Genomic DNA, 11,591 nt, shown 5'->3' with positions numbered 1-11,591 from the left:
AGAATCCAAATTTTAGGAATTAGAGGCAAAAATTAGTTTTTAAAAATCCAAAACTGATCCAAACACTATGGTCTCTGAGATCCTTCCACACAATTATTAGTAATCGCATCATTGGTTTTAGCATAAATTAAGGACCGAGATGAAGTGATCATCGAATGAGGGCACGGTTGATGATCGATCATCATCGATGTTGGCTTGTGTTTATTTTTTTTTTTCTGAATGAAAAATACGACAGTTCTAAGAGGACACTAATTTATATTGAATTTGTTTCTGTACGTACGTTTTTTTTTTCAAAACCATTTGCTCTAGAGTTATTACTCCAGATGGACGATGATTGCAATGCTATTCAGGTAGAATTTTATTCAAGTATAAGTGTGCACATCAAACAACTTACAGTAGTACCAGTACAAAGCCGACCCAAGAAAATGTAAATATATAGTTCGTAGAACCAATGTATGGACCAAATTCATAAAGCAAGGAATTGAAAGCCAAAGCCGGGATACATACATACATATGTCATGCATGGATATATATGATATATATGTCCTTGACCCATAGATCACCTTGATCATCAACTAGTAACATTTAGAGCATCATTTACGTGCGCTGAGGGAGTTCATCGATCATACTGTTGAAACCATCACTTTGCAGTCATTAATAATGCAATGCTCAGAACTCCTGCCCGTCGATGTCCTCGTCGTAGTCGCGAATCTCGTCGACGTGCTCCACCACGACGACGTGCACGCCGGGCTCGTTGGCGACGAGCACCGAGTTGTTGACGGCCTGGTAGTTGCTGTTGGCGTAGGCGGTGATGACCACGTTCTCCTCCCCCTCCTCTTCTTCGTCATGCTCCTCCGCGTCCGCGCTGCCGACGACGACGAGGTCCTCCACGTCGCCGGCCGATGCAGCCGCCTCCAAGTTGGCGCCGCTGTTCTCCCCCGCCAGCGTGATGATGGTGGTAGCCCCGCCGGTACCGGTGGTGGTGTTCTCACTGCCGCTGCCGGTGAGGGCGGTGCCGAGGTGGTCGTTGAGCTTGGTGACGGCGTTGCTCACCTTGGTGGCCACGACGTTGTTGGACGACGCCATTGTTGCTTCTTGTGTGCTGGTGTTAATTTCTTGTGTTCGTGGTGACCTTGGGGGGTGCTCGATGAAGGCTAGGCTTGATCCGGATGCACGTATATATAGGACACAAATGCGAACACCATTGAATTGAAGTCGCAATTCGAGATGCTGCACTGCAGGGTAGCGTGCGTCAAGGGGGAAACTTGAAGCTTGAGCACAAGCGATTCGATGATTCCAGCCTTGAGACTCTGCCCAGAGCATGTACCTGCAGAGGCATCACCATGCATGCATATGTTTCTTGCGTGCACTAGGGGGTTTCCTTCACCAGGTTCACTGAAAATATGCATACGTCTCACTGACAAAGGGTACCTAGGGGCTTGTGGGGCAGGGTAATTAGCAAAGTTAATTGTGTGTGCCTGGATACTCAAAAAAGTATAGTGCATATGTATCTGGCTGGCGGGTCGGTGGGGCCTACCTTTATAACTTGACAACATCACAAGGGAAAGAATATTTTGGTGTGTCCCCATGTCTACTTTTATTTTATTACAATTGATCCTTTTCTTATCTGTCGTCACAACTGATGTTAATTTGTTTACTACCACTTCATTCCTATGTTAAATTTCCATTTACCTTTGTCTCAGTGATAAACTACTAATGCATTTATCTTTTTTTTGTAAACATCACTCAACTCAACTCCCTTCGTCACCAAGAAAGCTAATCTAATTTTTCCAAGTCACAAATTATCTTAACTTCGATCAAATTTATTATAAAAAAATAAAACATTTTTGCACCACTATGAAAAAAAATTCATGCTAAATCTAATAATACTTATTAGATACCATAAATCTTTAGTATTTTTAATATAAAATTTGTCAAACTTGATTGTTTGACTTATGACAAAAATTGCATGGATTTCTTTTGATGGAGGCCAGAGTAGTTAATTATGTCTTGTAATGGTTAACCTTGCTTGTTGGGTTCGAAGGATACTTTAGGGGGTGTTTAGTTCACAAATGAGATGGTGCATTGAGAGTCCAACCCATAACTTTAGTGAAGTGACTCAGTTCTTCATGTTTTTTATACTAATTTATTAATTTATGCTTGTAAGAAATGAGGTGTTGATGTATCCACTCATTATACAAACCAAATAGAAAAAGTAATGAGTGAAAAGATGATGATCATTCAGTCCTCAAACCAAACATTCTAATAGGGATACGTGGATCACTAGTCTAACGAAGTGGTTCACAGTCCACAAGGTTTTTGACATCTATATATAATAATGACAATAATGATAATGATGTTAAAAGTTATTAAAGTACAGTGATTTTTTGTCCATAATTCTCTCTCCCATTTGTCCAACCCTCACTCCTCCACCTCCTCTTTTTCTATTATTCTTTGGTTCGCGATTCTTTACTTCTACTCTTCTCGCTTATCACGGATGGCAAACATCGACCTATGGCAGGAATCTGAGGCACTAGGACTAGCTTCGGTTCATGGTTTTGAAGCCCAGCAGTATATATCCCCTTCCAACATGGTGTCAATTACAATTTGGAGCTATATAAAACCTTCGCTTGCGCTTCATCACTCTTGTCATGGCCTAGTAGGCTAAAGCTTGGGCATTGCACATCATGACTCGGTATGCCTCAATCGTACATGGATGTGTGGCTCACCTTCTACCTTTCTTAACCTCACAACATATGAGCACAATAGCTACCAGTTCAAACGGCGTCAATTTTCCATACGGGGTTACTCATTTATTGCACATAGCATTCACTATAACCTTTGTAGTCTATTCAACTTAATTGAAGTACGGTTAGACCAAATCCAATTAAATTCAACAAAGATAGATAGCTCATCATCTTGGTGATCTCACAACATGTTATACATCCTATTACATCGTATAGTCATATTTGTTACTCCCTTCGTTTCAAATTATAAGTCAATTTGGTTTCTTTGGTACATCTATTTTGATATGCATCTAGATATAATAATATGTTTAAATATATAGAAAAATATTAATGGATGAATAAAAAAAGTCAAAGCGACTTATAATTTGGAATGGAGGGAGTGGTCTTTATAACAAGTTAAAATAATGCTTTGGCTCAACACATAAGCAAATGAAGTCCAGCGGTGTCAATCTGAGGCGAGCATCTGTGGCGGTCTTCGGCTCGCCTTTTGTTTCTAATAATAAGGCCGCGGTGCAAGGTGGGAAAGGCTTAGGGCTTGCAACTAATAAAAATATTTATGTTTGCTTTCTATATTGTTCATATTATAACACAATAGTTGTATATTATTTTCTTTTGTTTTTGTCACCAATCACTCTGTACTTTTAAAGGCCCTGTTCATTTCGCTGAAATTTAGCTGCTGCTAATGTTGATGTTGATTTGTTGTGAGAGGAAAACAATTTTTCTTCACTGAAAAGTAGTGTTGAAAAATAGGGCGAAATTGTATTCATATCTTTTTTTCTATGCGTCGTACCGTTGTTTGATATGTGTCTCATTAAAAACTTCAGCTTGAGTTATGTGTTTAACCGTAGAAAGAGATATGATCATTGCTTCTCCATATATGTTTACATTGTGTTAATATTGCCACACATCATATGTGTATATCTTCTGTTACTTTTCTATATTAAAAAATTTTAGAAGTTGATAATTAGAAGCACGATTAGAGTACTTTGTGATCTTCTTACATGTAGTTAGTTTTGAAGCCAATATAGATAGTTACTTGAGGTTGTTTTCAATAATAGTGGAGACAGATAATTTGGATACAAATTAGCTGGTTATTTTATACTGATTTTTATAATATCAAGGCTAGGTAATTTAGATGAAGAATAAGGGGTTATACATTATTTTCCATCATAACATAGCTGAATAATTTAAATGTAGATTTAAGAGGTTACTTTGGAGTTTTTTTGCCTACATCATGATCCACACGCCCACCAAAACCATCCCTTGCATCTCATCATAACACAAACCTAACCAACATTGAATAAGAGTGCACGCAGCATGGCATATTTTCTTAACAGGATTTTTAATCAATATGCTTTTAGGATAAGTTTTTTCTCTTGCTTTACATATAACCCAACAAATTGATGTAACCCCAAAAGGATAAAATGTTTGCCACTCATGTCCACTATATTATATGAGGTTTGTTAGTCTATTGTCAGCACCAATATAATAATTCACCACACTCCCACATACTGACTCTTCACAATCTCCTGTACTACCAAGAAATAAAACATTCAAAATAAGTGAGATTTAGTTTTGTTTCAATCACAAAATAACATTTAGAATCTCCAAACCATTACCTTTTAAGCATGCTATATTTCCTCAACATTGTATCATTTTCCGACAGTCACAAAGATTTTATTGGATTTTCCTCATTCGATATATGTTCTGTTTGGTAGAGCTTCTAGTGCAACTTCCATGGCCCTGTTTGGATATGCTTTCTGCCACTGCGTGGTGCAGTAGCGGAACCACGGTGGAAGAGTCACGGTACGAGAAATTGGACTACCCGTTCATTCTCGCGGTGGGTGAGTCGAGAGCGGTGAAAAGAATCAACGATACCGCGAGGTGTTTGGCGGCATTTTTTTTACTCTCACTGTCGTGGACGAGAATCCGATTTTAATCAGTTCCAAAGAGGGGCCATGTGAAATCCAACAGAAGTTCTAAAAAGAGATTCTATATTGATTCTGCAATCTGAGCACGTGAAATGAATAGGAGTCGGGGGGGCCTGAAAATAAACTAGTTTCTCCTCATTCACTTCCCGCAAAGAACCACTTGTAATATAAAATTTAATAGAGAATTAAACTTTTATCTTATAATTACTTCAGACACAGAATCAAGGGGAAGAAGGAGCTTTACCAAACATGTTCTAAATTTGCTTAAATGTACTAGTTCAGAGTCGCCATAAGAGCATTGTGAACTGATTTAACCGAGAAAAGAGCATGACTTCCCCCCATTTCCATCTAATTCATCTTTAGAGCTTTGGAAAGGGAAGGCAACTTTTTTTCAGTTATAGTGTCAAATGGACCTCTTAGGTCAGCCAGGAGCCATGTCCTGAATGCCAGATTCATATTATGAGTTAAGAGACATGAAAATTTTTGGAATAGATGCCTACGAACGAAATTCATATGTATTGAGAGCACTCTGCACTGCACACATGGCCTCTGCCAAGCACAAAGCTGTAGCACAGCATCTTGCAATGTAAAAGTAAGGCTAGTGAACCCAAGAAAGTCATATTTGTCCGTGCTGTAACTGTAACTGTAACCGTACATCTGACAAAGCCCCTCGATCGGGTCAAATAATTCAGTTGTCAAAAGCATCCAAACAATTTTGCTTATTTTCCTGAAGATTTTCGTTAGGCAAGAATAGAGTAAAATGCAGCACAAAATGGTGATCCCTTTCACAAGGCAGCATATATCAGAGAAGCAAAATTCAGAGTCACATCTGCACTACCTTTTACACAGTGTAACAAGGTCCCAATTCAACCTCTCTGGAAAACTAACAAACTACAAACTGCTACTGCTCGACAGTATATCACTAGAAGAGAATCGTATAAGCAATAATGTTCTATGCCTGAGGGACGGGTGGGTTCTCAACATCGCCGGCGGCGGCCACGGCGTTGTGCTGTCCCACTCCCATTCCCACGTCTGCAGATGAAGGTTGACTGGAAGGTTGATCAGAATCAGATGCCGGCGGAACCTGTAGCTGCTGAGGTGCACGCGCCCTGCGGTGACGGCGGGCCTGCTGGGTAGGAGGCGCCACCCGCCTCGCCCTCCACCGTAGTATCTCAATGACGATCGAGTTGCCGGTCATGCCCACGCCGAAACCGGCGAAGGTCGCCAGGATGATGGATATCACAGCCTGCAAATGGAGCTGCAATGCATTGCAAAGACCCGCTGCTGGTCAGCATATATATATATACATAACAACATGTTCAGAAGAGCTGTGTTGGTTGGTGTCTGCTTACATATCTGTAGAAGAGATGGGTGAAGAAGACGACCAAGAGGAACTGAACCGCCGCGTAGATCCATACGTATCTTCTTGCCACTGCACGCAATGCAAGGTTCTGATAAGTATCATGGATAGCTCTGAAAGCAAGCATCTATCTATGTAATAATAGTGTTTTAGTTTGACTCGTGGATGTCATGTCATGACGTACCCATGCTTGTGGTGGTCAAGGATGAGAAGAGGCCCAGGATACATGAGAAGGGCAGCGATATAGCCAGCGCAGCAATGCCGTCATGGGCCACCTGTCAGTCAGGTGAATTTAGCATACCATGCATATACTATGTATGTCAATTTTAGCAAGAACAAGAGTGGCCGGGGAGGTAGCAGCAGTACCAGTAATTCTTCCACGAAGCAGAAGTAGGCCAGGATGCTTATGATTACAAGGATAGGCGTCCCATGCCACACTCTGAGTAACAAGACAAGAGGAAGTTTGTGAGTTTCAGGTGTAAGCATACCACGCGCACCACTAGCTCGATCACATCAGTCAGATTTGAGTCTTGAGAGAAATGTTAATTTGATAACACGTGTGGTGGTAATCTGCTCGAAGTCGGTAACCAACTACTACTTGTGTGTAAGTATATATTATTATTGTGTGTCATTCCAAAATGGTAGCTAGTACAGGTGTTATGTCCACATAATGCTAATGATGCAGGTGATAGCACCCTTGTTGAAAACAAAAGATGCGTGTGTGCGTACGTGGTGGCATTCCAGATGCTTGGATTGTTCAAGTAAAACTTGCTTGTTCACGAGTAAATAAACAAACATACTCCATGGGACCAGCAGGAAAGCATTGTACAGTCACACTATATATGTATTGTTATCTCTTATATATATATATGTAAGGAAGGGCAATCTTTATATTATGCAGCGGTGTCACTCATATGCAAACAAAGCAATTCTGGTCAAGTTTGTCATTCATAAACTGAAGTAGCTGCTTAGGTGTTCTCCGATCCATCCACAAATTAATTAAAGACTTGCTGCAAGTATAATTCTGAATTTTCTGATGATGAGAGCGATGGGGAATTGTTAAGAGCATGCATCTAGCTTACCTGTACCGATCGTATCTGGCCGTGCTCCCTCCGCCGCGATTCATCAGGTCGCGCTGCTGCACGCTCTGGACACGCAGCAGGGTGACGGGGAGGTTCTGCACGTCCTGCTTGCACACCTCGCAGGTCCTGGTGCCCTTGATGCTGAACCACTTGACGGCGCAGTCCCTGTGCGCCAGCGCCAGCTCGCCCTTGCACGAGCACTCCAGCTTGATGAGGGTGTCGCTGCCTTCCGACAGCTCCACCATGCAGATTCGGCACACCGCCTCCTCCTCCGGGATGTCCTCGCCGCCATCGTCGTCGTGGCCGCCGCCGCCGGTCGTCCCTGAACACCATTGATCAGAAATTCAGAATAATGCAGAGCAAAGTCTGTAACTGTCAGAAACGATTCATCAGACACCCACCTGAATCTGAAGGGACTATGTCAGGGTCGACGACAGGGGCTCTGGGCGTGGAAGACACGACGCGGTACATGCCGCCTAGCGAGTCCATCCTCTTGAAGCTCTTGGCGTTGGCGTTCAGCTTCTTCATGTTCATGGGGAGGGACTGCGAGCGGCAGATGTGGTGGACTGCTGCACCTGGTTTCGGCTGAATTGGTGGCTGTGGCTGTGACGACGACAGAGCATGAGCATCGTCCAGCGGGAGCGACGACGTCCTGGCCATCACCTTGGTCTTGGTGGCGCTGCTGAACAGCTTGGAGAAGGAGGCCTCGTAGCCCCTGACGACGGCCGACGACTTGAAGCTCCCCGCCGGCAGCAGGCTCTTCACCGTCTGCCTCAGCATGAAGGACGGCGATCGCAGAGGCGGCCTGCTACTGCTGCTGGAGGAAGAAATGGACGTGCTGGGGATCTTGCTGCTTGTCTGCTGCCCCCTCCTGATGGAAGGTGGGGTGATGCTCATGCCGGCTTGCGTCGGCGTCGGCGTCGGCGTCGGCGTCGGGAGGTGATCTGCCGGGATGTCGATGCAGATATGAGGCAGCGGCCGTTGCTCGGATGAAACAACACTTGCTGCAGTGGCGTCCTACATACAAATACAGTACAAAAGAGGAACAGGATTCTTCAGAGCGATCTTCCTTCAGAGTTTGCAGTTGCTTATATATAGGTGAAAAAAAAACATTCAGAGATAAACATGCAACTAGGAAGGAAAATCAGCAGAGTTTCACAAATAATCTGTTGCCAGACCTGCTGGTTTGCTGATTGCCATGGAAACAACACTAGTCCATCTAATCTAATCTAATTTCAGAGCAACAAGGGTAGCAAGGCTCTTGAAGTCTTTTAAAAAAATAAAAATGAAAAAAAATACCAAAACTGTTTTTTTTTTTTCTGACAAGGGTAGCAACAAGATAACAGCACTAGCAGATTACCGGAAGATCCCATCTCATCTGACAAGGAATTGGATTACGCAGTAACAATATTTTTTTCCTACCTCAATACACAAGGATTAAGGCAGATAAGAGTGCAGACAATTCCAACACACATGAATGATGTATCTGAGTCTGGGCCTGACTTTACCTGCAGGTCGTCCCTGCTATGCAGCGGCGGAGTCTCCTTCTCCATGGCCGGCTCTGGCAGGGAAGGAAGCAATCTTGGGATTGGAATCTGGACGTTGGCTCGGTTCCTTGCCAGCCGTCCGCAGTCGATCGCAGAGGAAAGAAGGCGAGCGAGCGATCAACAATGGCGGAATATAAAAAATACTGGGATGGAGAAGACGATTCGATGCGATGCTTTTCTTGCGGCTCAATTGTATGAGTGACACTACTGCTAGCCGTCCTGGACCTGGTAATGGCCGGGCGATGGTTCTCTTCTCTCGGTGCAGGCAGGCAGGCATCATAAATAGAGGCAGGAGAGGGCTGCTGGGCTGCTGTGGTGACTGGTGGAGAAGCGAGTGGAGGCGACAGGGTGAGGTGGGCAGGACGCGGCCGGAGGAGTGGGCGATCGGTCGAGCAGAGCAATCAAACAAAGACAAAACCAGAGCCAGCCGCACCTCCCCGCGTCAGTTTCATTTTCACCTAGTTGCACTGCAAGGGCCCTGATGGAGTCATGCTCATGGGTTATCCCCACTCAACACTCCTTGTAGCTCTTCACTTTCCCTGCAGTGCAGTGAATTAATATATAATCATGGCTCTAACTAGTCAACTATAGCTTTTTCATAGAGTCTACCGCTACGGTACTCTCAATTACTTTGCTCTTGCTGCGAATGATGCTTTTGCCTTGCTTTACATATGCCTATATCTATGTCTCTATGTTACGTGGTTTACTTAATACTCCCCAGTTCCAAATTATAAATCGCTTTGATTTTTTCGGTGTATTTATTTTGCTATGCATTTAAATATAATAATATGTCTAATAGCACCACATCCAGACTTGTGTACTCATTAGGAACGGAAACGGGTCGGATTCGCATGGAATCGGATCTGGATGTCGCCGTTAACATATTTTAATTCGGATTTGAATACGGATACGGATCTTGTCGAATACGAATATAAAACGAATGTATCGGATTCGGATTTCTATTTGGATATTTACTCAATTCAACAAATATATAATATTATCCATTAAATTAATTAATAATGTTTAACAATTAAATCAATATACCAATTAATCAATCATTATTTATATAAATATTTATCATGAAATTATAAATTGTGTAAAATAATTTACACCCGCAAAAAATAAAGTATTAAAATAATTTCAGCCCATTTTTCTGGTCCATCCATTTTTTGGTTCGTCTTTCTATAACTAACTATGTGAATATGGAAACTGTTCGTATCTCTGCAACTCCCATATTTTATATGACACATATTGGACAGAATTCTTAAAGTAACCTAGATAGTTATAGAAATTCTAATTGAAATAGCTCTATCCGATTCTGAGTAAGCTGGATAGAAATACTAACTCAACCAGAAAAAAATACAAGTATAAATGAGGCATAAGTCCATGACAACAAATTTATCATCAACAAAACTAAAGGAAATCTTATCATAATTGCAAACGTGCAGGCACATGAGCAAAGCAATAATGCTTCGTCAGGAAGGTGTGCATCATCGGTGGGAGAACTCGATTCCAACAGGAAAAATTGACGACAGCCAAAACCAATGAACAGTCCCTTTTGAGGATTCGTTGACTAGAGCTCAGGCTGGATAACGAGCTGGCTCGGCTCGGCTCGGCTCGTTCTGACTTGTTAAGATAACGAGTTAGCTCAGCTCGGCTCGTTATCCTAACGAGCCAGAACGTCAACTCGGCTCGGCTCGTTAAAAACTTGAGCTGGCTCGTTAAGCTCGTGAGCTAGGTATAAAAAATACACAAAATATAATATTTGCATTTATCTAAAGTTTAAGAATAATAATAATAATATAAAAGAAATACATCTAGACCAGTTACCAGTCAATTTACAGGGTCTAGAGCAGTTACCAGTCAATTGTAAAGTGCAAGACATGAAGTAATACAAAAACTAATATAAGTTTTGATACTTTTTTTCTGGAAGCTTAGCTCGTTTAGCTCGCGAGCTGGCTCGTTATAGCTAACGAGCTAAAATCTTAACTCGGCTCGGCTCGTTATCATAACGAACCAATCCAAGCCGAGTCGAGCCAGCTACGAGCTTCGAGTTTTTCGTCCAGCCTAGAGCCAAGATGTTTACAGGAGGAAAGTAGCGGCGGCAAACTGCTATGACTCATCAGGATTTCATATAAATCATATACAACTAATAAAAAGAGAGATGTACGTACATTGTAGGTTTTTATGATCGCACGGATAATCTAGATTAATCCCAAATCTATACCTAATTATTAAATAGTAAAGAACAAAAAAATTCTTAGCAAAGAGTTATTTTCTATTTTTTTCTCCCGTTGCAACGCACGGGCATAAAGAAAAACATGAATTTTCATGGCAGCAGTAAAATTTACTGTAATTCTATTGCTCATTTTAACTGGAGAGCTGTGCTGTCAAATATGAGTCCCATACACTTGCGTTCAGCGGCGGATCCAGGAAAAAATTGAGGGGGGGGGCTGAACAACACATATCTCCGACTGCTGCTCGATTTTAAGTCTCACTCCCACCTACACTTAAAACTTTACCTAAAAATTTATAGGGGCTCCAAGGGGGGTCCACTGCTCTGGTATGGGTAGAGGGGCTCGAGCCCCCCTCCCCCGCCCCACCGTTGGATCCGCCCCTGCTTGTGTTTCTTTTACCTGCACACTATTACGCAAAATGAAAATGAACGCGGTCCCTAGACGCAGCCATGGACCACGGCGCCAACTAAACACAACGTAAGTGTCTCCCTTTTGGCCGGGGATCACTGTGCGTTAGTACAAATCTCCAATGCAAACCCCGGCGGTCAAGCTTGGCTATGATTAAAGGTAAAAAGGAAGAGGACTGTGATGGTAACAACACCAACAAGCGAGAAAACGCGTTCTCTACCACGGTTGCAGTATCAACGGCGGTCAAGTTGAGTAGAAAACGCGTTCTCTACTCGTGTG

At 42.5% G+C, this 11,591-nt stretch overlaps 2 protein-coding genes across 2 annotated transcripts; both read right to left on the bottom strand.

Moving 5' to 3' along the window:
- Positions 1-349: 349 nt before the first annotated feature.
- LOC136498533 (uncharacterized) lies at positions 350-1,140 on the bottom strand. The gene has a single exon (XM_066494440.1). The coding sequence runs from the start codon at positions 1,084-1,086 to the stop codon at positions 670-672; it is 417 nt and encodes a 138-aa protein (XP_066350537.1). The 5' UTR covers positions 1,087-1,140; the 3' UTR covers positions 350-669.
- A 4,299-nt stretch (positions 1,141-5,439) lies between these two features.
- Positions 5,440-8,958, bottom strand: LOC136496325 (uncharacterized). The gene is made up of 7 exons (XM_066491973.1): positions 8,629-8,958; positions 7,522-8,137; positions 7,121-7,442; positions 6,405-6,477; positions 6,223-6,313; positions 6,031-6,110; positions 5,440-5,936 (listed from the first exon to the last, which is right to left on the bottom strand). The coding sequence occupies exons 1-7, from the start codon at positions 8,671-8,673 to the stop codon at positions 5,631-5,633; spliced, it is 1,533 nt and encodes a 510-aa protein (XP_066348070.1). The 5' UTR covers positions 8,674-8,958; the 3' UTR covers positions 5,440-5,630.
- Positions 8,959-11,591: the final 2,633 nt, after the last annotated feature.

Source organism: Miscanthus floridulus, chromosome 12 (genome assembly GCF_019320115.1).
Source record: "Miscanthus floridulus cultivar M001 chromosome 12, ASM1932011v1, whole genome shotgun sequence".
Lineage (NCBI taxonomy): Eukaryota > Viridiplantae > Streptophyta > Magnoliopsida > Poales > Poaceae > Miscanthus > Miscanthus floridulus.
The sequence above is the reverse complement of the archived record's forward strand: the minus strand, read 5'-3'. Positions and strand labels throughout refer to the sequence as shown.